Source organism: Chironomus tepperi, unplaced genomic scaffold (assembly GCF_022539635.2).
Source record: "Chironomus tepperi strain 1889 unplaced genomic scaffold, CSIRO-AGI_Ctep_v1 contig_223, whole genome shotgun sequence".
Lineage (NCBI taxonomy): Eukaryota > Metazoa > Arthropoda > Insecta > Diptera > Chironomidae > Chironomus > Chironomus tepperi.
Genome location: NW_027226345.1, coordinates 2,186,254 through 2,213,378, shown reverse-complemented (window position 1 = coordinate 2,213,378; position 27,125 = coordinate 2,186,254). Strand labels below are relative to the sequence as shown.

At 32.7% G+C, this 27,125-nt stretch overlaps 3 protein-coding genes and 1 long non-coding RNA gene across 5 annotated transcripts; 1 reads left to right on the top strand and 3 right to left on the bottom strand.

Annotated features, from left to right (window-relative positions):
* Nucleotides 1-937: 937 nt before the first annotated feature.
* Nucleotides 938-2,065, bottom strand: LOC139091128 (slit homolog 2 protein-like). The gene has a single exon (XM_070641070.1). It carries the CDS (start codon nucleotides 2,063-2,065, stop codon nucleotides 938-940), a length of 1,128 nt encoding a protein of 375 aa, XP_070497171.1.
* Nucleotides 2,066-3,417: 1,352 nt separating this feature from the next.
* LOC139091026 (apyrase-like) lies at nucleotides 3,418-5,842 on the bottom strand. Its single transcript, XM_070640951.1, has 5 exons — nucleotides 5,692-5,842; nucleotides 5,286-5,634; nucleotides 5,034-5,070; nucleotides 4,125-4,831; nucleotides 3,418-4,069 (listed from the first exon to the last, which is right to left on the bottom strand). Exons 1-5 carry the CDS (start codon nucleotides 5,697-5,699, stop codon nucleotides 3,548-3,550), a joined length of 1,623 nt encoding a protein of 540 aa, XP_070497052.1. The 5' UTR covers nucleotides 5,700-5,842; the 3' UTR covers nucleotides 3,418-3,547.
* A 4,167-nt stretch (nucleotides 5,843-10,009) lies between these two features.
* Nucleotides 10,010-15,825, bottom strand: LOC139091050 (leucine-rich repeat-containing protein 15-like). Of its 2 annotated transcripts, none has more exons than XM_070640984.1 (6): nucleotides 15,693-15,825; nucleotides 14,022-14,884; nucleotides 12,686-12,886; nucleotides 11,606-11,969; nucleotides 10,788-11,005; nucleotides 10,010-10,349 (listed from the first exon to the last, which is right to left on the bottom strand). In XM_070640984.1, exons 2-6 carry the CDS (start codon nucleotides 14,703-14,705, stop codon nucleotides 10,119-10,121), a joined length of 1,698 nt encoding a protein of 565 aa, XP_070497085.1. In that variant the 5' UTR covers nucleotides 14,706-14,884; nucleotides 15,693-15,825; the 3' UTR covers nucleotides 10,010-10,118. The 2 variants fall into 2 exon arrangements, with proteins under 2 accessions (XP_070497085.1, XP_070497084.1); XM_070640983.1 differs by lacking the exon at nucleotides 15,693-15,825 and adding an exon at nucleotides 15,451-15,686.
* An 8,295-nt stretch (nucleotides 15,826-24,120) lies between these two features.
* On the top strand, nucleotides 24,121-27,125 carry LOC139091052 (uncharacterized). Its single transcript, XR_011544477.1, has 3 exons — nucleotides 24,121-24,244; nucleotides 25,820-25,978; nucleotides 26,039-27,125. It is a non-coding gene; the product is annotated as an uncharacterized lncRNA (long non-coding RNA).

Below are 27,125 nucleotides of genomic sequence, written 5' to 3'. Positions count from 1 at the left end.
TCAAGTGAACGGAATTTGTCTTTAAGAAAAGTCGGAATGATTTTTGGAATTGTATTGCTTTTTGGGGAAATTTGAGGTTAGAGAAAATTCGATTTTGTTTTACCAATGGAAGACCTGTAGTTGGATTTTCGAATTTAATTAAGAAACTTCGCTAAAAAATTGGCAAGATTCCAATATAGTCCCGGACTCCATTGGAATAAATCATCCATTTTTTGGGAAGATGAAGCTGTCACTCAAGTCAACATTGTACTTGGAATAAGCAAACATTAGACAGCTGTAGAGCTAGTTTTAAGCAACATAAATTGGAGGTCATGGATCAGTAGAATTGACCCTCAAAACCCCACACGCACCTTACCCAATACCCATTACTCACCATCATCATCAGGTCCATATAATAGGAAGTTATGGCAGGTGTGGATCATTCCAAGTTTAAGTTTAAGTTTAGGCGGCTAAAAAATTGATGAAAAAAAAAGTTAAAAATTCAGATTTTTTTGATTGACAATAAAGAACTTAAGACTTATATCCACATGTCCACCTTGGGGACTGCTCAGTGACACAGATTTCTTGACATTATGGTTCTTGCACAGCTTTATTAAGCCACGGGTAAGTAATCCTTCATGAGAATATCCAAGGATGTGGACGCCTTCTGGATGTTTTGTAAATATTTCATCTAAATCTTCAAAAAATGAGTCAGTCAAATTGAGCATTTTCTAGGTCCTGCCAATTGTTGTATTTGTTGATTATGGAGACTTCTGTGCTTTGATGGTTCTGGAAAATTTTGATTAATTATTTGAATTTTTTAATTTTTTTAAAAATCTTTTTTGGATTAAAAATAAAATTTTAAAATAAAATAGTTTAACGAATCATTAAGATAATGATTTATTGATTTTCATATTACAATTTGTGTCATCACATATAATTTACTAGGTTCAACACTTCAACTATCAGCAATTCCAAGTGCTTTTATGATTTTATTGAATTTATCATCAAATTCTTCCATTTTAGCCTCAATTCTTTCAATTTTTCTTTCAAATGCATCACATCCTTCTTCGATGTATGAAGATCCACTGTTGACACCAGAAACACTTTGCATTTGAACGATTAAGGCTTTTAATTTTCGGGAAAAGACTGCAAGCTTAGATTTCAAAATGAATGATTCATCATGTTGTGTTGATGTTGAACACTGTTCTGGTTCAGGTGTTGTTGAGCTGGAAAGATTATTTGTTGTTTCAAGTTTAACTGAAGCTTCAGATGTAGTGGTTTCTAGCTTTTTAGCTTCTGATGCTGTTTTTTGGTTCAAAATAGTTTTTAAGTTTTGAACTTTAGCTTCAACATCTTTGTATCCACTGAGTTTTAAGCCTCTGATTTCAGTTTCCAAATCACTAAGTTTATCGTCAAATTTATCGGAACTTAAACTATCTGAATCTTCTTTAAGATTATCAAGTTTTTGCATTATGTTAATGTAAGCGAAATTTGTAAGTGATTTTTCGTCAACTGTGCAGTTGGTCTTTGCAAGTTTGATAATTTTTTGAACATCAGCCATGGTGTCAGCGTTTTGATTGATGCAAGTATTGCCACCAAGATAAAGATAAGTCAATGATGTTAATTTGTCAAACACATTAAAACCAATTTGATTAATTTTGTTGCTTGTTAAAGAAATATATTGAAGCTTTATATTATGCTCAAAAAGTCCTTGTTCTAAAACTTCAATTTTATTAGCTGGTAAATCCAGAGATACTAAGTCGGTAAGTTTTTTCATTTCTGATTGACGAATTTCTTTTAACTGTCCCGATCCCATATAAATAGCTTGAAGTGATGGATAAACTGAACCTATACCACTTGGAAAGTATTGCATTGTTCCACCAGACATCCAAATGGCCTTGACATGTTTATTGCCAAATCCAGACTCATGCGAACCAGATGCACTGCTAATGGATGCTGTAGATCGTGAAGATATGCTTACAGTATTTTGAACCCAACAATAGTATAAGTTATTAAGTGGAGTAAATGACCAATAATCATAAGTACATACAAAGGAAGCAGCATTTGATGTATCAAAAATCATAAAAACCAAGAAAAACAAAATTCTGTAAAAAAAATACCATAGATTAATTGTTAAATTTAATTTTAAAGGCGATTAACACCAAGATCTACAAGACGAGATTAAAAATTGATGAGAAATCCCAAACCAGGGTGACGTGACACCAGTCTGGGATGGATCTTATCATTAATTACTGTGTCCTTCTAAAGGTAGAACTCAACAAAGTCTCGATTCTATAATGCTTATTAAATGACTTTCCATTGCACATCCTCAAAATGATGTTAATCCAACGTTAATTTATAATACTTACTGAAAAAAATTTTTCATGTTTTTTTTCTTTAATTCATAGATTAAATTTAAAAAAAACCCAAAATATAATGTATTAGAGTAAGTATGTTTTGTGATAACAGAACGTACACTGAACTAATTTTACTTTGCTCAATTAAATGTTGATTTGGAACTGATTTTTAAGCATACGAATTTCTCAATTTATACTTCTTTTTGTACTAATTTTGGAGAGATTTCTTTCGGAAAGCTCGGAATTTTTAGTTTTGGAACACAAACACAAACTTCAATTTTTATCAGTCAATGAGGAATCAACAAATTGATCAATCAATGTCATATTTAGATGCCATGCAAAATTTATAAAAAAATGTAAAGTCCGGAGTCCTGTACTGGATTATGGATTGATTAACGGACTTGTGCTATTCGGACTAGATTCACAGCTCACAAATATTATGTATTAAAACATTTCAGACTTTATAAACAGCTCAAATCACTGCACATACATAAAATTACAAAAAAATAAGATAAAAATTAATGCAATTCCTCATCAACATCAGTATGTAGCCACATAATTAACCCTTAAAAATTTAATTTTCATTCTAATTCAAATAAGCCCTTAATTTTCACATACATACTCGCTACGTTGACTTCAATCAACAATAAAAAAAAAATACACAACCAAATAAACCTTGAAATATTATTCAACTCAACATCTCTGCCAGGGGATGTTTTTGGTTTTGCTGTTAGAATATTGCATGCAATTTATGTCCAAATATTTGCATGAATTTTGTTTATGGTCAATTTAATTTTATGTGGCATGTTCATATGATGAATTTTGATGCCAGAAATACAAATGCAATCAGCATTTTCAAAAGAATCTTTCTCATTTCTCCAAGCTGTATGTTGACATTCATGAAATGTCGAGAGCAATTCTTTTTTTCTTGTTCATTGCTTATGGAAATTTTCATGCTGATTTGATTTAATTTATGTTTTGATAAAGTGGATGTTGTTTTTTATATGGATGGGAGTTAGGTGTGGGCTATGGTGGAACTCAACTTGTTTTTTGAAGAATTTGCATTAAATTTACATGCTTTTTTGATTTTTATTGATTTTTTATTTCATTTAAATTAAAAAAATTGAGGCTTATTCACAAATACCGTCTACAGTACAGTCCATCACTCTTCAAATCACACAACTGCCTTGCAATTGTCACTCATTTCATCACACAAACTGAATGCGCTTCAACAAACTCGGTGTATTAATTGGTGATCGCTTTCTAACATATTCGGATAGAGCATCAATATCCAAAGGCCCTTCAAACATGTTGCGTCTATATTTTGGAAACATAGAGAAGCTATCGCCTCCATTTGCAAGATAATCTGAGAGAATCACTCGATAATATTGTTCATCATTTATAGTTTCATAGCGTGGAATTTCACATTTCTGACATAAAACTTTTAAATCAACTATTCGATTGAATGGATTTCGATTTAGGTCATATACAACTTTGATTCCAGATACTTGCATTACATGTAGGATTGGCTTTGATACGGAGAACTCTAAAGCTTCTCTAATTGCAAATCCTGGCAATTCCAATGACACTATTTTATTTTCGAATGGTGTTGTTGTAAATAAATCTGCTAATATGACTTTTCCTGGTGATAATCCAGCTCTTATAAGACCGGGTCCGTGAAGTGCGATTGATGCTCCCGTCCATTCACCTTCGGATCGGTTATTTAGGAACTATGAAATAAATAATATGAAATGTCTGATTTTATGTATCAATAAAAATACTTACCGCAAATGTCATTGAGTCCGCTATTAAATTTCCCATTCCACATTCACGATTGTAGCAAAATGAGTCATGCTGATTCTTCACAAATCCAACAGTTTTCTTTAAAACTTTATCAACAACAGTTTTCCATGGCTTAATTTCCTTCAATATCATTGGATCTTGTGGCACTTCATTTGACAAAAATATTGGTGAACCTTCATATCTCTTCACTTCCCCATCATCATCAAAAAATAGCTGAATATTTCCCAGATATTTATTAAATGCTGATGCCTGAACAATTAACACTTTTCGGCCATTTTCCTGTGTTTCGATTGTTGGATATTCACCAACTACCTTATCAGGACCGACTGGCTTTCCAGTGAACAGAAATGAATGTGTATGTCCACCAACAATCAAGTCGATTGGACCTCCATGTTTTGCCATTTCTTTATCAACTTCCAATCCGGAATGTGAAAGCACTATGATTATATTAACTCCTTGTTCCACTAGTTTATCAACTTCTTTACGGACACTTTCAATTTCTGGCAATACTTTGGCATTTCCCCAATCTGATGGAAATGTTGTAGTCACTCCAATAATTCCAATTTTACGTCCACTTCTTTCAATAATTATTGAATTGTTGATTTTTTCTGCAAACTTTGGTTCCGCTGTTGCATTGATGTTGCAGCTCAGGATTGGGGTTTTTATACGGTTGAGAAATGGCATTAAACCTGGATGAAATTGTCTTTAGAGTTAATCTTTAAAGTTAATTCAAATTCTAACAGGCAAAAAGAGCGTGCTCTCGAAAGCAGCTGCATGCTCACCTTAAATATACTAGATAAGCATGCTCTTGTGCGTTGCTCTCAGCTTATGCTGCTTATGAGAGTACGCTCTTTGTCTGCTAGAGAGAGTAAAATTGCATCTTAAACTTACCTTCAATTCCATGGTCAAATTCGTGATTTCCCAGAGTCTAAGTTCACAATACAAAACAAAACATTGCATAGCATTAAGATAAGAGTCTTTTGTTCATTATTAAGAATTAATAGGGAATTAATATTGCTGAATCGCATGGAAATACCCACGCATTCCCTTACTGGCATAGATCATGCTTTCATAGTACAGATATACCGGTACGATACCTAAAAGCAGTATCTTTGCCAATTAGGGATTAATATACATTCTTACCATTGCATCAGCCGGCTCCAAGTTCAAAAAATGCTGCGTTACATTCCATCTAAATAAATTATACCAATAAGTTCCTTGAAAGTTGTCAGCCGCATTTAGAAATATTGGATTTGGACTATTTGCCCTCAATTCCTTAACTTTAGTCACAACTCTAGCAAAACCTCCTATGCACTTGTCATTTTCCTTACAGGTATTTGCCAACATATTAGTTTCCTCAAACCGTGCGTGCATATCATTCATATGAATGATCGTTAAAGGAAATAAATCCTCAGACGAAAATACGCAGTTGTTAAAAATAAACAGCGTAAATATCACCAACGACTTCATCACTGCGACGATCAAATTGAAACTGAGAGAAATTTTGTATTTTAATTTGATTAGCATCAATTTAGGAACAAATACCTACATGTACATGCTGATCTTATCTTTATTCACTAATACATGTTTATGATTCTTGTAATAAACTTATGAGTGTCGATTTGAATATTTTGAACTTTACTCAATTATTGTATGTTTAGGTACTAGACTATAAGTGTGAATTAAAGGATTTCCCCCGAGATACTGAATATAAATATTAAACCTTTCAGTGTGTAAGTTTTGATTAATAAATTATCAATGTTTTAATTCATACAAATTACCAAAAGGGCAAATGTCAGTTCACAATTTTTGGATTATTTAATGTTTAATCATCTCACTAATTTATTGCTTTTAAGCTACAAACACAAATATAATTCATATACACTTTATTTATGGTGGTCGTTCACTTATTGAGTAACTCGAAAAATCCAATTTTTGAACTTGCTTACTTACTTTACTTCCTTGACAAAGGCTCACGGGGGTCCATTGCCGCATTTAGAACTCGTCGAAAGCTGGATCTGTCTTGAGATAAATTCTGCCAATTTCTAATTTCCAGCACTGTTACATCATTGCTAACATAGCAATCAAATGAGCTTTTTGGTCTAGCACGAGATCTTTTTCCATGCAGAAAGTTACCAGTTGTCACATTAAGTATTGAAGCTTCCTCTGGCCTTCTATTCACATGACCAGCCAATTTAAACGATTTATTCGCAGAACTGTAACTATATCAGTCAATCAATTTTTGAACATTCCCATGTTTAAGGAAATAATGGGTAAATATGCCCTTTCAAGCCCCTCCCCCTTCCCAATCCTTAAATGCGTTACGTAATAAATGAACTGCCCCTTACTTACTTACGCACATAGTCATGTATGACTATTTTTTAGTTTTTTTTCTTTAATCATGCTTGCAAAAATAAATAACATTTTATTTATTGGTAGTGGTCAGTTCCAATATTTGTTTTTTTTTTTTTTTTTTAGAAAAAAAAACCTTATTAATTATTTCTGTATTTCAATCTTATTAATCAAATAATAATGCGTTTTGTTGTTTCCAACACAGCACAGCTGTAAAATCATGTACTTAGTCACAATTAGTGTGTCGCGAATGCAATTGGTGTGACGATACAATTAGCGAAAAATTACCCGAATCCGACTAGATTTTCCGGATAATTTAGTTCAGCTGGTCGACACTCAGACTCAGAGTTGCAAAACAGGCACCTGTGGCAGGCAAAAACTGTACAAATTATTGGTAATTTATATTGTTTTGTAAGAAAAACCTCACAAATTATCAAAATTTGTACGGTTTTTACCTGTCGCAGGTGCCTGTTTTGCAACTCTGCTCAAACTTACTACGACTGCATGCTTTCGCATGCATGGTCAGTTCCAACAACCTTTAAACAGGAACTGAATTATTTTAAAATGCATGAAGATTTAGTAAACAATAATAACACGTGTTATTTGTTGTTCCTATAAATAAGTTGTTAATATTTTTATTTTCAAACAAAAAATTCCAGAAAAAGCCTTTGAGTATAAAAATCTTAACATTTACATCCGCAATAAAATAACAAATAATTCTTAATCAGATTTATTTTATTTTCGCATAACTTGTTTAAAAATAATTATATAATTTAAGTCATTTGTCCTTCTGTCTAACATAAAGCTCTAAGCTCCAACCCTTTTCCATAAACATCTTTTTTTCTAGCAAAACTTTGTGAAACTTTTTGAGATTTGTTTGTTATTATATAAATCCTAAAACTAATCGTTAAATTAAAATCTTCCCACCATGCTTGGTGGGGAATTTTTCTAGTATTTCATACATGCAAGAGTTAAAATGTGGAACTGTTATTTGGGACAATCCCAGCTTAATAAGAATTATACTTTAAATAAAATAACAAAATATCCCACTTTCTATGAATTATAGCAAAAGTGGTAAAATCCGTTAAGTGGTATTTTTTAAAAATATTTACCCAGCTGCCTGACTCTGGTCATTTGGTAAACATCGCGATATTTGCGTACGCAATTGAAAAATTTGCGATTTTTAAGACAGTATCTGACCCTTGATATTTACCTTAACTTCGTGTTTTTTCGACTACATTGTCACTATTGTTACACATGAATAGGGCGGCCATCTGCTGTATTTTTGCCGAAACGCTGCTGTATTTTTCAGTCTTGCTGCTGTGTCCCGACAAAACCTCAACACAACTGCTGTGTCCCGACAAAGCCCTAACACAGCTGCTGTATCCCGACAAAGCTCTAGCACAGCTGATGTGTTCCGACAAAGCCTCAATACAGCCCCTGTGTCCCGACAAAGCCCTAACACAGCTGCTGTGTCCCGACCAAGCCTCAATACAGCTGCTGTGTCCCGACAAAACCTCAATACAGCTGCTGTGTCCCGACAAAACCTCAATACAGCTGCTGTGTCCCCACAAAGCCTCAACACAGTTGCTGTGTCTCGATATTTTGCGAAAATCCTCTGGCCACCCTACACATGGATTAGTTAAGTCAATAATCTGCAACCTGTGGTTCACTTCCAGTCTGCAACTGTGGACAGAGATTTTGTCAAAGAAGTCAAGAAGTTCAAGTCAATTCACATCTTGTAAAGCATCAGTTCCTCAAATTTGATATTTTATTCAACAAAAAACATCAACTGCACTTACACGATAATCATCTATTAAAAAAGCAAGCTTTCAAATACTCGAACAACAGCCTTTCTTACCAATTGAAAACCTTTCAGCCATCATGTACTTGAAAATATTGTATGTGCTACAGTGTAGTCATAAAGCGTTTATATAAATGTATTTGTCGATGCATAAATTGCCATTAAATTGTGTATGCAAACAGTTTAAGCGATTTTTGGGGTGGAACAGTTCACACATACACAGCACGATGGAGAGAGCACAGAACTTCAAATATTTATCGAATCGGATCTTGAATGGTATTTACGATAATCATAATCAAATTTTCGATTGAAAATTTTCATTTATGTATGAAATTGACGTCTTGTGTAAATATTTAGAGTAGAAAATGTCGAAAATGTTGCTTGAGAGCAGTTCAAGTCATTTAAGCGATTATATAGATTTACTTTTGCTAAAGTGTATGTCCCCAGGTATGTCAATCTTGTAGCTGAGTAACAGTCAAAGTGTTTAATAAAATGACATTCATTACACTCCTGACATTGAGTCTCATTTTTTATAATTTTTCTTGATGAACGTAAATAAATTTATGGCTAATTAAAACAGCATAAAATTAGACGACCCAAATTAATGAGCAGGTGGGAGGTGATGATGTAAATTTTATTTTAAGGAATTTTTATATTTTCTGATAAAATTAATTGCTATGGAATTTTGGGGCAAGGGACTTTTTTTGAACCTTTTATTTTACGGAAGTTTTTCGGGTGAATTAGGTAGGCTAAATATAGCTTTCTGGAAAGTTCAAAGTCAAGTCGAGTCAATTCGTTTTTTGTCAGTCAACTTTACTAAAGACGACTTTGAGTTCTGATTTTAAGTAGGATTTTAAATATATTTATGTAGGTTATTTAAAGGACATCTTGTAATATTTATGACACACCTTGATGGTAAGCTACGACCACCACGACCGAAATCTGTATAGCATCCATAACGAATGATGTATAGTACTGTCTGAATATTTAATTTGCTGTGTACATTTTTAGTCATATTATGAATTTTTTCAATAACTATTCAATTTTTCCTGTTTCTTTTCGAGCTATTTTGACCAAATATGTGCATTAAACGCTGCTACAAGTTTGCTAATTCCCAACAAATCTAAGAACCTAAATCTAATTTAATAAAAGGCCCATGTGGACAAAACCGTTAGAACTGGTTATTAATCAGAGTCTAGTAGCAGGCAACCTGTGTGTCACGGTACATTGGTGTGCCGCCAAAATCATTCAGAATTGCCATGAACTTTATGCTGCTTACTGTTTTGATCATGCATCTTTCCGAGGTGTGCCGCGAGAAATAAAAGGTTTCCCACCACTGAACTAGGCATTAACTTGCCTTCATCTAATTTTAACGTATTTTCACTCAAAGCTATAACATTTTGACATCTTAAATCAAACAAAAAACCATTAAAATCAGTCAATTTTCTTAGAAATTTTTAAATGCATGGCAGATATGTATGTGTTTGTGTTTGTCTTGTCCATAATTAAATTTCACATTACATTTCTCATTTTATTTCATTTCTTTAAAACTCTGCAAAAAAATACGAAACAAAACATTTTTGTCTGCAATATTTTTATGATTAAGATGAATTTTTTTTTTCAGCATTCAGCATTTATTTCATATAAATTGCTTACACAACAACAGTGATGTAGCATAAAAATGGTAAGCATAAAATAAGAAAGAACATGCTAAGGTCAATGAATGATGAAAATTTTTATTAAATCCAGCTAAAAGATTCTTTAAACAATAAAACATCTTCATTTTAAGTACAATAATAGTAAAATATTTTATAGCTCAATTACATAATTCTTGACTCGTCTAAAGTGCTTGAAAAATTATTTTCACAATTCATCTTTAAATTTACCTCACTTTTCTTCTTAAACTTTGATCTATTCATAATACAACGGAATATAGTAAATGACAGAAATCCAGCAACAGTTCCGACAAGAAACCAAACCAATGCTAATCTGTAATTGAATTTTATGCTCGCTGTTGCCGTCGACTGGTGTTTCCGTGACAACTCGTCATCCTTAAATGAAAATTTCAATATAAAATAAATGTCAAAAAAAAAAAAGATTTGTGAAATTGAAAAAATTTTGAGGGTTGCTTGACATCCAGATGAGTGGGCATTAATATCAGAAAGAAATCACATAAAACTTGAAGAGTTTCTGGCAATCTGAACAATTTTTTATCATAAATTCTGAATTGGTTAACCTCTACCCTCGCTCCCGAGTGACACACGTAGAGGAAGCACCACCACGGAGTTTTTAAGGTTCACTGTGCCTGTTTAATTAACACCAAATGGAAGCCGCCTCCGTTTCGCGTCCATATGAGTGCTAAAGCTCCATTGTGATCCCTAAAAGCTTTGTGTCGCTCGGGACCATAAGCCAAAACATTCATAAATCCTCAAAAAACATCAAAACATCACGAAAACTTCATAATTTACTCTTCTTATCCACACTCTTACCTCAGAAGTCTCAATATCATCATCATTTCCATTTCCAGTAACACGTGTACTTTCGAGTACTATAAGTCGTCGAACAATATGTGTATTACGATCATGACATTCAATACCTGTCGTATCGAACAAATCATGTCGCGATTTCACCACATAATCCAAGCCATAATGAACGTTCTTTGAGGTGAAAATCTCTTCGGCAAGCCAATCACATATGAATGGATTTTCTGTGGAATAAATTGGAAAATAGGAAAATTGGGTTTTTGAGATTGAGAATTATTTTAGCAAAAGTTATGGTCTAAGCAATTTTCATTAGAAAATGTGTCAATATTTGTATGCATGTAAGAGAACCTCCCATAAGGAATTGCGGTGGGGATTGAGCCGTATGTTTGTGAGTAGGTTGGGAATGGTAGTTGACTGTTAGAGAATTGAGGCGCATTTTGAAAGGCATAAGGGGATATCCAAGTGGAATTTTAAGCAGGACAGTAAATTGCGGCAAATTGTCAATTTCCGCAGTAATAGTCGGACGATATCGGCCGTCATGTTGGACATCTTCACGATTTGCCGTCAACACGACGATATGGTGTACCCTAGGCGATTGCTGCTCGGATCAAGGTCAATAAACAGCATGAAAACATTATATTGCTAGTTAGCTAAATGCTCAAAGCTATAGTACTATGTACATGCATACAGAACTCATACAGTCCAAATAAATGAAAATAATCTTAAATCTATGACAAAATGTTAAACATACATCTACTCATCCATCTAATTTTCTCTCAAAATATTCCACAAAACCCAATACAAGTTCACTGATCCAAACTCACCATAGAAATCTGTCACAATAATATTCTCAAGTATAGACGAATTGATGCTTGTATAGGCATTATATGTTAAATTCAAATAAGCAATCTCGACAGTTTCCGACCACAAAAAGTTATCAGACGATAAATTATTACATGATAAATCCAAATGTTGCAATTTCAATTCACTAAACACAGCATCATCTATCGATTGCAATAAATTGTCATTCAATTTTATTGTCTTGAGCATTTGTGTTGTACTGAAGATTTTATCTGATCTTATGTGACTTATTTGATTGTTGCTTAGGTCAAGATACTCGAGATTTGTTAAATCGATGAATATTGCATTGTCAATGTTTTGTATCATATTATTGCTGGCATTTAGGATCTGTAATGAGGAGGAAGATGGAAAAATTAAAGTTGGGGATTAAATCAGACTTGAATGAAGCATAAGTGCAACATTTGAGTAAAAGTGCAAGTTCCTTTACACTCAAAACCACTGTTTTGATAGCTAAGCACTTTCCCGACCTTCCACAACCTTGCCTTCTGTTTACTTTATGCATAACATCCAATAAAAGACAAATCATTCATCAAATGAAGAACGACAAGGTGATTAAATGCTATTTTCAGTTCAATAAGTCTTCGTAGAAAAAAATTAATCTTTCTAGACAACTTGAATGCTTCAATAGTTCATTATAAGCACTTGAGTACCAGGAATTATGCAAGCACAGACATATTGATTTATAAAATTGTTATGCTGAATAGGAAAATAGAGCAACAAAGTATGATGTTGCATCATTAAAATGTTAAAATTTTATTCTATCCTGTTTTCGTAGAAGCGAATAATGATTTTAAAGGGATAAGTTTAAAGTACAGCAGCTGAAGGCAATTACTATGTAAGATAGTAGTGACAATATTGATTTCATTTTAAATTGAAATTAAGATAAGTTACAAACAAGTCCTAAATACCCAATTTTACATTAAATTCCATAAAATTCCAATAAAATCAATTTAATTTTACATCCAAAATGGAACCAAATTCAAATTTAATGTCATGACCCAAGATATTATTTACATAAATAATAGAAAATACAATTATTTCACCTCAAGCACTTCAAGTCCTTTAAATGATAACGTTGAGAAATCTTCAAATTTATTGTAACTCAAATCCAATGATATCAGTTCCTCATTCTTCTCAAATGTCTCATCCTTTATCTCATTCAATAGATTGTGTGACAAATTTAAATGATGCAATCTTGGCATATTTGAAATTAATTCTTGTTCGAATGATGTCAGCTTGTTATCCTATATACAATATACAATTTTGTGTGTGGTAAAAACGATAAAGATACAAACATTAATAATTATTGTCGGAATTAGAAATTGATATTCTTTAGCTATACAAGTTTAATTAAATTTGAATTGTGTGATGTTATTGATTAAGGAAACACATTTATTGTTAGATATTTATGAAGAAACATGTTTTCTTGGAGAAAATATTCAATTTGTGAGGTTATGAACATTTTAAGATGATGATTATGTGATGTTATGGACGTCTTAATTTCTAAATGTTAAATGAAAATTGATCAGATTCACAGAAATGGTTTTAAGACATTTAGGAGTTGAGATTTGGAATGGATAAAAAAAACTAGGCAAATTGTCAATCAATTAAAATTAAAATTCAAAAGAAGAAGGTTCCATTACAGAGCTTTATAAACTCCACTAAGACCCTTTTTATTAATAAGAAATGGAAGCTGCCCAATAGTAGCCATATGGACCTAAAATGTCGTGAATATTGTTGATTTTAACAGACTCTGGTCTGGAAAACTCTGGCTCTGGGAGTCCAACTCATGTAATCACAATTATAAATTTGTATAAATTCTACAAAGTTCAGGTTCAACTCTAGTATGGCGCAAAACCGTTTTGCTGAATTTTTTAAATTGGGCAAAACCGTTTTGCTTGTACTTTTATATGACTCGATACTTCAGATTCCATTCTGTTCGGACACTACAGTACCATATGGCATCCCTAATGGAGCCTCCTTCATTTATGTCACTCGGGTTTCATATCAATTTAAATTAAATTGAACTTTTGAAAATTAATATATTGGCCCACCCTAAAGTCCAGGTTTACCTTTAATTTTACTCAGAATTGGTTAGAAAATGGCAAACTTAATTAACCTCATAACAACCCCACAATTTACAATGCCATCTATCAAAAAGTACATATCTACGTCACAAAATTCCTAACAAAAAGTATTAAAAATTTCAGATCACATCAAGTTGGACTATAAACCAATCAACAAACTAATCTAACAGCAAAATAGTTACAAAATCCTCTCATGTCAAAATCAGCTTACACATGTAAATCGACCACAGTACATAAACCAAGCACAAAAAAAGAAACTTTTTCAATCAAGAAAATACCATCCCAGCATTACCTGCAAATGTAGCACTTTCATGTGTGTAAGTCCAACGAACGACTCATCTTCAATAAATTCAATTTCATTATGCTTCAATTCAAGATGAATTAACTTATGAAGATGCTTAAATGTATGGGAATCAATTGATTTTAAATTATTTTTACCAAGATTTAAGTGCTTTAGTAATGGAATTGATCGAAAGAGCTCATCGGGCAATGAACTGATGTGATTTGCAACTAAATTGAGTTTCAAAAGCTTTGGATAGCGAGTAAATGCAAATTTATGAACTTCCGTTATAGCATTACGACGTAAATCGAGTGTATGAAGTGATTCGAGATTCTCGTTCGTCCATGTCCGCACAAATGTGATATTATTACGTCCGAGATTTAAAATTCGCAAATCATTTAAACCGTTGAATGCAAAATCGCCAATATTCTTCAAATGACTCTCGGTAATTTCTAAAATTCTCAATTTATGGAAGCGAATAAACAATGCATTTGGTAAATCACCATACAAGTGACAATTGTGGATTACAATTTCATGTGGAGCCGAATTTAACAATGAAATATTTCGCAAGTCGTCAAAATTACAATCGTTTAAGTTAACACTGTCATCGACATTTATCAAATATTTCGCATTGGTTACGATTGTTGTCAATAATTGGATAAGCAGAATTGATGAAATGGTCGATTTGCGGAGCATAATTGTAATTTATATTCTCGGAATTTTGTAGAAAATTCTACAAGGTTTTTGGTGTTTTTCTATTTTAGCTGCAGTTATTGTTGTGATTGCTTCTTATCTTTATGACTGACATTCGTCACTAGACTATTAAACATGTGAGTCTGCTATTTACTTGACTTCGTTATTTTTATCTTGAAGATCTGTTGATAAATTAAATGTTTGATTAAGATTTTGTGAGATATTCAAAGTCAAGATAGAGATTGAGGTAATTTTGGCAAGTTTGACAAGAGTTCGAAGCCGGCTCGACTCATCAAAAAGCCTGAGAGCCTGAAGCCTGAAAGACTGTTCGACTCCATACAGAATTCAAGTCGACCTCGAGCTCTGACACTGACTTTGCTTTGATGCTCTGATGCTCATGCACAACCTCTATTGGTTTACCAACATGTAGCTATGATCATTTCCCATACTGAGGTTAAATGAATTATTAATATATCACATAGCTTTAGACACCCCTTTTTGATACATTAATAACTAAGCAAATTGAAGATTTTTGTTCTAAAACATGGAGGTTTGGATACTTGGATACTAATGCTAACCCTCCTCTCTCCCCTATTGAATACAACACTTATAATACACTGACGCTACATCATGGTGAACAGTGGCCTATCTAACAATTATCCAGAATATGTTCCCTCCCCCCTCCCCAATACACCACTAGAACTCATAATTTTCATAAAGTAATAACCTTTTTTGAAAACAAACATACCGTCATCCACAAGAAACTCATCACCTAATATCTTAAAACTTTCTTCAAGACTTTTCACAAGTTAAACATTTTCCAACCATTCAAGAAGAACTACTTCTCAAAGTAATGACAATTTTTCCACAACTTAACTTAATATTCACAACAATAAGCTGAACAACTTTTCTACTTCTCAAATTCCTATCTATGTGCGACTGTGAATAAATTAGCAGAATTAAAATTTTTCCTTTGTTCCTCAATCTCACCTCAATTGAGACTATTGTTCACAGTCTTTTCTCATCTGCTTTTCTCTTCATTTCCAGTATGTCATTATAATTTACTTCAGACTACAGCTTATGTACTCGACTTGTTGAGGGGGATTTAAAAACTGAGACTGAGAGATTTGTAAGTAAACAAGAAATACACACGCATATGTTATTATTTTCCCCACAATTGTAACAATTTAATCGCACAATTGTCTAATCTATTTTGTAATTGCCATTTTAAACAGAATAAATATTTGCCATCTGCTCCGATTATTTTTCTTTGCCGTACGGCTTTCAATTTGATATGTGTCTTTTGTGGATGTTTTATAGTTTTCTTTATTTTCTGATGGAGTCACTGAAGGAACTATTAAAGGCAAAAGGTAACTGAAAGAACTATTGATTCGAAAAGTTACTGAACGTTTATTTGATGCGAAGAATTACTGAACGTACTTTAGATGCAATAAGTTACTGAACGTCCTTTAGATGCGAGACTTGAGGCAAATAGTTACTGAACGTACTTTTGATGCAAAGAGTTACTGAACGTACTTTTGATGCAAAATGTTACTGATTATACTTTTGATGCAAAAAGAAACTGAACGTATTTTAGATGCGAGAATTTACTGAATGTACTTTTTATGCACAAGAGTTATTGATGCAAAAAGTTACTGAACGTACTTTAGATACGAGAATTTACCGAACGTCATTTTGATGCAAACCTTGACTAAATGTATTTTTGATGCAAAAAAAGATGTACTGAACCAACCGGAAGCCAATTCTTATCAATCCTCACTTATCGTCTCAAATAACGAGCAATCAGTCCTAATATCCATTAAAAATTAAGTTCATTCCTGAGTAAGACAGCATTCATTCAGTTCATAATTGTGTGTGACATTCCCAGGCATACGTATAGAGAAAATTGAATGACATCAAATGATAAAGTTTTCATCCAAAACCATATCTAGTCACTACAGTACGGTAAATATAGAAATAGAGCACAAAAAATAAAAAAAAAAAATAATTTTTTGTTGGAAAAAACTTGTGAAAATTCAACTAGGAACTGCTGTTTTTGTTTATTTAAAATTTAAATTTTAGTTTTACTTCACTTCTGTGTCTCATTTCCTTCCGTGTGTTTATATATGTGGTTGCATCCACAAGATGGATAAAGTTTTTTAATAATTAAATTGAATGCTTCAATATTTGTGGGGAAATTTTGTGTATTTTTTAAGTTAGCTTGTTCGGGTAGTGTGGATTTTAACTTTATCATATGAGTTGGATTTTGGATTTAGATGAAATATAAAAAAATTGAAGTCATTAGAAGTTTTAGTAATACTCATTCAATTCTGCAATAATTAAAGGTTTTAAGGGTTTAGGACAGTGATGGGCAACCTGTGTGCCGCGGGACACCTAGTTGATTACCTTCTATCGAAACCGCATACGGCATACGATTCGTGGAATTTTGAGAAATTTTTGGAGGCACACTAGGGAGCCATGGCACAAAGGTGGTCCACCACTGGACCTCTTCATGGAAATCTTTATTAATTCCTATACATACCCATGTATATAGCTACGATATGAATAAAAACACTTAGAATTAGTGAATAAAACAGGAAGAAAAAGATAAGAATATTTTATGAAGATTATTTTAATATCAGCAGATGTTTCCTTTCATCCAGAAAGCTGCATGCTTAATATTCTCATCACAGACACAATTTCATTTCTTTTCATCATCAGCATTGACCCATTTATAGTAATTGAAGGGATTTCACCTATTTTAATGCAAAGATTTCATCACAAGTGTGATTCTCATACTCGTTGTGATTTATTTAAGTACAACACATGTCTGATTGAATATTGATGAAGTGTTGAAGATTTTAAGCATGAATATTTTCATTATTCAAATTATGTGATTTTAATTTTAAATTACTTTGAATTTTATCGTTGAAGAATGAAGATGGAAGGAGTATGAAATGATGATGTTCTGTACAAAATTTCAATTTAACAGAATATTTTTAAAGATAACATGAATGTTATGCTTGAAGAGAATTACAAGAAAATTGAAATGATATTCTATACTTTGAGATTTTTGGGTTAAGTTTGGAACAGAGGAGGAAATATAAAGGTTATTGAGATTAGGGGGCAAGTTCTCAATGTAGGGAGGAGTATAGATCAAGTGGTTTCAATTTCTTACCAAAATATGCTTGATTCTTATACAAGGCTTATACAAGAAGAACAATTGATGGAAATTATCAAAATTGAGGGCATCATATGACGAATATCAGGTCTTACGACTTACTCGTGTCTTTGCAATGTGCAGAACTTGCAAATGATGCAGTTCCCACTATAAACTGTAGGTCTAAAGGGTGTGGTACTACAGATTGTTGATCGCTGTATCTCCAGCTCATAAGGCTTTTCCTATCAAGCAATATACATTTGATGCATGCGCAAATATTGCAAAATATTGATTGATTAAGTCTTCATCGTCCATATTTGATCCTTGAACTCTAGACTGACTCTACCCATAATAACAGGACGATTATTTACTATGACGATCCCTAACATTCAAAGAGACAAATTTTGGTTACCGTATTGGTCTTTTTCATAATGTCAAACTTTGTGGATGTCAAGAGATCGCGAGAAAAACCGAGGAATTCCTAAATTTATTCTGATGAATGAAAGGACGCTAGAGTCCTTAATATCACGAGCTGGAAAAAGGTTTCCAAGGATAGAGCTGTCATTAGACATTTAGACAGTTAGACCCGCGCCAATGAGCCCTCGTACGCCCTAGCCAAGTAAGTAAGTAATAGTCTTTCTATACTTTGAAAGCATACTCTTTATCTGTTAGGGGATCCACCAATATCATTCAAATTCCTAAATTCATGATAATCTCATCTCAATCCTAAAACCCCATTCAATTAAATCCACTAACTCAATTTTCATCCTCTTTTCATAATAAGCTTACATATTTCTCATCTTTATTGATATATCATAACTAAAAAGCTCAAATACCAGGAGCATGATTTATGAAAAGACGGAAGAGAAGACCATGAATGAATATTAAAAAGGATCTCTAATAGCCGTACATGCTTAACATTTATTTCCATTCAATAAAGTATTTTTTTTTTGTTCCTTTTTTATCAATAAAGATGAAATCAAAAGGATATTTCAAGGATGTTAAGATATTCGTTTGTGTTATTTAGACGTAAAAAAACTGCTGATACATAAATTTTTTTGTATTCATCGACATTTGTATGAAATGATAATGTAGAGGAGAATGAAAAGGTCCAGAAAATGTGAATATCTATATTTGAGTGAGTTTGAATTTTGGAAGTGAATGGATGATACGGTTAGTAGCATGTTAAGTGTTGTTAGCATGGATGTTAGTTTTGACTGTGAATTTTATATGAGATTTTAAAACAAAATTAATCAAATTTCAAAATTAATGTAAATTTTCGGGTTGAATCAGTCACCATCTCCCCTGTCACATCCTCCCTTATACATCTTTCTTACCACTTTTGGAACAAAATACTTCAATTTTCAATTCTTACCAAAAATGCAATCAACTGATCATCTATTTCTGTGGTGGTCAATATTTTATCTTTCGCGGCACACCTCAATGGTTGGCCTCATCAGAACCCACTCAACGCTTACGGATTATAGTAACTTCAAAAATTACTTACGCCACACCAATGTGCCGCGACATACAGCTTGCCCACCACTGATCTATTCACTCATAATTCATCAATTTTTCATTCCAACATAAATTATTGTTCTTCCAATAGAACTTAAATCCAAAATTCGGACGTAATTCCAAATCATCTGAATGAGTTAAATTTAATTGCGAGTAATCGACATTTATTGTACTCCCTACGGCCACTCCAGATATGATAAAAAGACGACTTTGAAATATATTTAAGCATCATAAGTCGCCAGCATTACATGACGTAATAATATTGATAGTCACAAACAGGAACATCAACAAGATTCCTCCATCAACAAGATTGAAAACGAGTAAAAGATGAAGTGAAAATCTCTTGTGAAAAAAAATATATATTTTTGTAATGGATATTCCCTTAATGCCTCAACCCTCCTTTTCATGTATATCCATTCCTTTCAATTCCATTCATTTGTGAATTCAATATCAGCAATATCATCATTATTCATATATGAAGGAACATGAATGAGCAGAACATCCGCACATTTCTAATTTCCTTTTCATATTTTTCCCTTCACCGCTTTCACTCTGTGTCTTTATGTCTGTATGTCTCACTTCTATGTGCTTCAAGAATAATCACATTGGTCTCATCTGGCACACTTCCTCTATTCAATGTTCAATATGATTTATTTGTGCTTTTCTCACATTTCATTTTTCATGACTCTTTCCCTCCAGAGAAGAGTTTTATTTTTTTTTTTTCTTATTTTCTATTGAGCTTTTGGTTTTGTAGATGAAAATCATAAAGCAACAATAGTTTGGGGATGATGGGTGAAATTGAAATGTTTTGCTATGGATTTTTAGTGGACTGTGAAAAGTGTTGAGCATTTTTATGGGTATTATTGAACATTTTGAAGTTGGATGTTGCTATCAGATGGTGGTGTAAGTTGGCAGGAGTGGAACAGGCTGACTGTGAATGATTCCAATATGCTGTATGGTTTGCATGTGATGCTGAGGATGCAGTTCTTGTCGTTCTCAAAATTATTTTAGTTGATTTCGCATCAACCAGAGCTCGAAGTCGACTCTAGCTTTGTTTGGACTTCCTACAACTTTGTGTTGACTTCGAGCTTTGGTATCAACCTCTAGGATTGGACCAGACACTCATGTCTACCAGACAAGGCTAAATATTCCCTGAATAATGCCCAAAATGTCCAGAATGGTCCTAAAACAGCCTTATCATTGCCATCAAGATACCCTCGTGTCTTGTACTCTAGACAGCATCTAAATAGAGCTTCTCGGGCTTCATTCTACCATATATCATCTTAAAAATCAATACATATTGTTCACACATCTTTCAAGATTAAAGCACAATATGTCTCAATTCCTTCTCACATTTCTCTTCCTTATTTCATTTTTCCTTCGTACTCATACGTCCTTTCCATGGTAAAAATTTACTAAAATTCGTGTTCATGAACAAAGACTCTATCAGCAAGCTCCTGTCATTCTCATATGTTGGTCATCGAACTAAATTCGAAGAAGGAATAAAATGATAATCATAGTGATTGTATTGACATCGTTTGTTGTATTATTCACACATCTTCATTGTTAATAAATATGGGAATATTTAAATTTTTTGAGAATGGTCAAGAAGTACTTTATGTCTGGTTGTGGCATGAAAGCTGGACTGGCCAGGTGTGGCAATAGATACCGAAATATTATTGAAAATCTCTTCAAAGCTTATTGTTTTAAATTATTCTGAATTTTACTAGAATTCTCAAAATTCATTCACATATGACGTTTATCAAAAAAGCACTGTGCAGCTCCTGATGCCAAGTCCTAAACTAATATCGGTTAACCCTCAAAATTTGATTATTTCTAGCAATTTTTAAACAAAAATTTTCCTCAATTTTCATTCCTAATTTTCCATCAGCAAACAATTTGTAAAAACCATTTTCATCCACACATTAAGGTCTAGAAATCACTGCATGTGATGCCCTTTTGTGACTCTTTATTCCTAATTTCTTCTTGTTCAAGCCATCCATGTCATTTGATAAGGAAATGAGAATGGAAAAGAGATATCAGACATAGCAAAAAAAACATATTTTGCATTTACATGTTTGGCTTTAAGATTTCCTTACCCAAAGCCAAATCATGCTTGTACCGAGAAGGCTTGGAATCATTGGATGTAGCATAACATCCGAAAATATTTTTGTGTGCAATGAAAAATCAAATATTTGCTAGCCAATTTCTCTTCTTTTTCTAGTTAGAGGGAATTTCAATCCTTGGAAAAAAGAAAAATCTTTGTTTTTGCTGCCTTTTTTTTCTGTGACTTCCTTTTCTTGTTATTTGTTCATGTTATCTATTCTTTAAGGTAAAATTGAAATTTATACGAGATGGATGTTAAACAAATTTATATTGTCTTATCTTATGTCATGGAACTTCTTAAAGTTTACTTATTCAGACATCTTTTCTAAATTATACATAGAAGGATTGCAGTAGCCAAGCTTAGCAGAAACCTGTAAGGGAACGTTCAGAAATTACGTATCGCGTAAGGGAGGAGGACTGACTTAAAATTTTGTTACACAATTTTGCTACACAATTTAATTCATGATTTTGCTACAAAAAGCTGGAAAAGGATGGAGATTAGTGGCCCTTAAACGCTATTTTCAGTATTAGGTAGTTTCCGAACGTTTCCTAATCACACCCAGATTGTGCTAGAATCTTTACTCTCTCGGCACAATGTGCCTTATTCCCTAACGGTACTTCATCTTCATCAGGGCATCACTAAGTCACTATATTAACGGTAAGATGCTAAGTTGCCTTAACGACACCGAGACGGCTGTTTTCGACTCATTTTTATAGCAAAATGCTGCTGACTGCATTGTGCCGTTCGATGTTGAGAAACATGAAAATTATTGTTAATAAATTCGTACTCTGAACCAGAGTCCGAACCCCAAAGTCCTGCTAACTCTGCTCTGAACTCAAAATTTACAATAAAACAAAAAAAAATCACTCGTTTTTTGTGTATAATTGCATTAAAAATCAACTTCAATTGACATTTTCTATTAACTTTTTTGTCTCCTGTAATATCATTGTGAGATACTACAGAAGTGAAAAAAATTCAATGAATTTTAACTTCCATTCATTTCAGTTGTAAGATGTTTCTCAGACATAAAACAAAGATGTAAGTCTTTAAATTTCATTCATTATATTTCTCATCTTTACTTTCATTGATTATTACCAGTTCAATGAAAGCTGTTGATGTAATGATTGTGCTGTATTGTGACTAGACCAGTACCTTGTAATGTTTTTTGGTTTTGTGACACTTTAATGGATTCTCGCGACTTATAATTCAATCTTAAGATTGAAAATAATAGTGTAGAAACATCGAAAAAGAGCTTGAAGGTAATCTGAAGGAACTGGTCATTGTTGACCCTTGTACAAAAATCTCGATACAAACCTAAAATTTTCACAACTCATAATTTCATTAAACACTTACTTACTTGCTTGGATGGAGCGCACTAGGGCCCTTTGTCGCGCGTAGGGAATGTCTAAAGTCAGCTCTATCATTTGAAACATAATTTCATTAAAAAGACATTATTTCTCTTATAATGAAGTCCATTGACCCCAAAAACAACAATATCATGAGTGATGCTTTACCTTTCAATAATCATAAAGCATGTATGCTTATGATTTCTCATTTTGTGAAATTTTCTTTAGAATATCTTTGGGACATCTTACATTATAAGATGAATTTTGATTTAAGATGAAATTATTCTTGTTGGATGAAGAAAACAGGTCAAGCGAGGATTTACAGATTATATGATGATGCTTATTATTTTCTTTAGAATTTTTTTGGGAAAATACTAAAGCTTTGACAAATGATTTAAAGCTTCAATTTATATGAATTTTGGAGCTTTTAAGCATTAAAATCACTCAAAATTCTCAAAAAATCCTTCCAAAAAAATTGATTTATCCCTAAATGCATTCAATAACAAGATATCCATTTAAAATCACAAATAACATCCTTAAACTTATTTTATTCCTTCCCTTAACATCCATTTCATCCTCGTCACACAACAAGAATACCAATTGAATATCCAGCACCAACCTTCACACGTCAGTAACATATTTTTCATTACTTTAACATAATTTTTATTCACAATGATATTGCCTTTACATTCCCATCTCTATTTTCTATTCAAAACTGAATATACTGAAGATGGAAAAAAGTTTTGTTTTCGGTCTCACGTAGAGAAATTGTAAACAGATTACAGCACACATGTCTCATTCTTCCCATGTTCCATGTATTTTTTTTTTATTTTTAAGTTTCTAACTTTACTGCTTTCCATGTTCGTTCATACACTTTTATTGTTGTATATTAGATTCATACATTGTTTACAGTGTTTTCTTATTTTATTGCGATTTTCTTCGAGGATATGCATGTGGGGGGTAATGCGGATGCTTAGTTAGGATTGTTGATAATTCTGAAATTTTTAAGAATTTTTCACCTTTTTTGCTTAATTTTGCATTTGTCGTTGGTATATTTTTGGTAATTTGTAGATGACAGCAAGGGATAGAGCCAGTTTAAATCGCCAACTGAAGAGTCATCAAGGGATACCATGGACCACAGTTGGTCAGTATTGCCAGCTCCCTTCTAAAATAGCACAAATCGGTTAATCGATCAACAAAATACCGGAACAAGACAGACAAGAATTTGACTTGGTAATGGATTCAGTTTAAATTGAGCGTCATGCCGGCGTATCTCTGGCCTTCCTGGTGTAGGACTGAATAAGAATCTAGTGCTTTTTGGACTCTTGCATGCAGTATCCATAACAGACAAAAAACATGCTTTCATGGTACAGAAAGACCACTATAGTACCTAAAAGCAGTCCATATGCCTGTTAGTATCCAGTAGCTATTTTCCAATCACAAAATCCACCCTCAATCATCTATCCTGATTACTTCCATTCATTTTTTATCCTTAATAGAAAAATATATATTTTTCTATACAATGACAGTAAACACGTTCATGTCTTACTTTCCATCCAGTAAGTAATGCATATTAGATTAAAAATAGATTTAGATATCAGAATGTTGAGTTTATGAGGACATAGCATATAAAGTTTATGAAAATCTTGCATAGCTATTGTGTTGCTCTACTGAATAGCTTGTCAACACCTGCACTGATGTGATTCTTTCTCTAATTCTAAATACAATGAAAATTAAATAACGTAAAAGCTAGTTTGGATAAAGTTTTTTTTTGTAGAGCTCCAGAGAGTAAAATGAAAGCTGTTGAGTATTGGATGGGATTAAAGTTTTGTTATGGGAGAAAATTTACTGTTTTGATAGCTTTTTTAGCGCATTTTTGAAATTTTTTTCAAAAAGGTAGCTTAATAAATCACTTTGTTCGTTCGGGCGTTCGGCTGACGCTAAAAACTTTTTAACTAGACATCGTAGAGAGCTCGGAATGGTTTTAAAAGATCAGTTCCATAAAGTTATTGCGGCGCCGGCCATTTAAAACTTCCAAATCAAAGCATAAATACTATAATTAACAATTTTTCATTTTCATATACTACAACAACAAAAACAACAACACGTTTTTTCATTGTTTTACAGTGCTCTTCAATGTTTGTCGATGTTTTAACAGTGTTTACTGAACAATGTTTGAATTTTTTTTGACCGTTATGAGGTTTGAATTATGAAAATCCGTTAAATAATGAAATTCTTAAATTTGTGGAAGTTTTATATGGATCTTGTTTTTAAGATCTGGAAGTGACCTGGATCTTACTGGATCTTGGTTTTTAGGTCTGGAAGTGAACTGGATTTTACTGAATCTTGTGTTTTAGTTCTGGAAGTGACTTGGATCTTACTGGATCTTGGTTTTTAGGTCTGGAAGTGACTTATTAATCAATTACTGATCGCTGCGACAAAAATGCGCTTAAGTCCCTCGATCAATAACACGAGGACTTTTGTAATTTTTTTTGTTGTGTATGGGAACATGATCAAGTAATCTAGCTTTTGTTGTGTTTAATTAAAGAATAGAAATTGGGGATTAAATATCTACAATGTGCTTGATTAAATTCAATGTTTAACAATTTTTTGGGGTTACTTTAAGAATCATAAATAGGACAGTATCCCTTACACTCCAGAAATTTATTGAAGTTTATTATTTTATAAACATTTACCCTAATATTTCAATCTCTTATCCCTTTTTCTATGTCAAAACTAAATTTATCCTCAATATTTTTCCTTCTAACCCAGTAAAAACACCAAAAAATTACAAATGCAGACGGAAAAATTCACACTTCATATTTTTCCAAACATACAAAATCCCTTAAATGTGACATACATATCCATGACATAATTTTCCGTTCCTTGGGGTTCAACCGATATTAAAAATCCCTTTTTTCTCTCATTTTTATTTTCTAATGTTTTCATTTTTACTTAACAATTTATTCATACATTGACGTATCAGAGTAAGTATGTGGGTATCAGGACGAAGAATTCTGGGAAGGAGGCTGTTGATAGAGACAGTGTTGCACTTGGTATTGGCAATTGACAAAGAGCAGTCAGCGATAGAGTTAGTTTTAGATGTCAACTGAGAATGTCATAGTTGATCTGTACGGATAGCGAAGTAAGTATGTACGTATCAGTATTATATTTAAAAAGACTAACTCGAGTGAAATATTGTTAGGAAATCATTTGATCGGTTAACACAGCGTGGTTTTGTGACTGAAATCACAGTCCAGAGCAGAGGTGTATCTAGTTCAGGACTTTTAGGGTTAAACTTCTCTTTTTGATCAAAACTCCTCTATTTGCTTGATTTTCTCGAGACATGAACTATAAAAACCTTCAAAATCCCACTAAAGAAATTTCTGGCTACTCCCTTAGTCAAGCATCTCAATTAAAGATTCCAAAATTTAGAAATTGAAATTAAGGTATAGAAATTCGTAACTGAGACACCCCTGAGCAACAGAGCAACTGTACAGCTCGGCACTGAACAAAAAGGTTACAAAATGAAAATTGACATTCTTCTTCAATCTTTTGTGCCTAAATAATTCAAATTTTTAACAGGAATCAAAAGAGGATACAAAAAGGAAAAATTCTGAGAAAAAGTATGGAAGATTGATACACAACCAATTGTTGATATTTGAAGAGTTATCGGAAGCGACGAGTAAGGATTCAGCCTAGATCTTTGTCTCGTTCTAGAAAATTCTTTCAACCCGAAACTTTAAGAAACCCTAAAAATGGCCAAAATATATTTTCGTATTTTTAGATGATTTGTTAGAATCATATCAGATGAATAAATGAACTTTATAAGCTTCTGGAAGCCTCTCATATTTTTATCAGCTTGAGTTCCAAGAATTAACCGAAAAAAGGAAAAATAAAAGCAAAAATGGAATAATAAAATGAAGATTCTTTTAAGTAGCAAAGAAAATGGAAGCATTATGCTTCCTTATCATCTCATTCATCATGATTTGAGTAAGTATATGTGCATATATGAGTATATATCTGCAATATAAAACAGCAAAAAAAAGGATTTACCGTTGAAAAATGATGCAAATATTCATATTTATAAATCTAAAGAGATATAAAAAGCTTTCCGCATTCTAGAATCTCATTTTCCAGATTTTTAAGTGCAGAGACACAAAAAAATAAAAGAAAAGAATGAATGAATAAGGAAAGAAGAAGATTTTTAAGAATGAAAATTATTCAAGTAGCATAACAAATTTTTATATTGTCTCTCACTTGAAAGATGCTCAGCTCAGCTGCAACTGATA

Coding starts and splice junctions, on each gene's coding strand:
- LOC139091128 (XM_070641070.1), bottom strand. CDS start 2,065: ATGATTTTTGATACATCAAATGCTGCTTCCTTTGTATGTACTTATGAT.
- LOC139091050 (XM_070640984.1), bottom strand. CDS start 14,705: ATGCTCCGCAAATCGACCATTTCATCAATTCTGCTTATCCAATTATTG. Junction 11,970..12,685: donor AAGGACTTGAAGTGCTTGAG/GTGAAATAATTG, acceptor TCCTCATTACAG/ATCCTAAATGCCAGCAATAA. Junction 10,350..10,787: donor ATGATATTGAGACTTCTGAG/GTAAGAGTGTGG, acceptor TTTTCATTTAAG/GATGACGAGTTGTCACGGAA.
- LOC139091026 (XM_070640951.1), bottom strand. Junction 4,832..5,033: donor ATTTGACCATGGAATTGAAG/GTAAGTTTAAGA, acceptor AATTTCATCCAG/GTTTAATGCCATTTCTCAAC. Junction 4,070..4,124: donor CGGACTCAATGACATTTGCG/GTAAGTATTTTT, acceptor TTTATTTCATAG/TTCCTAAATAACCGATCCGA.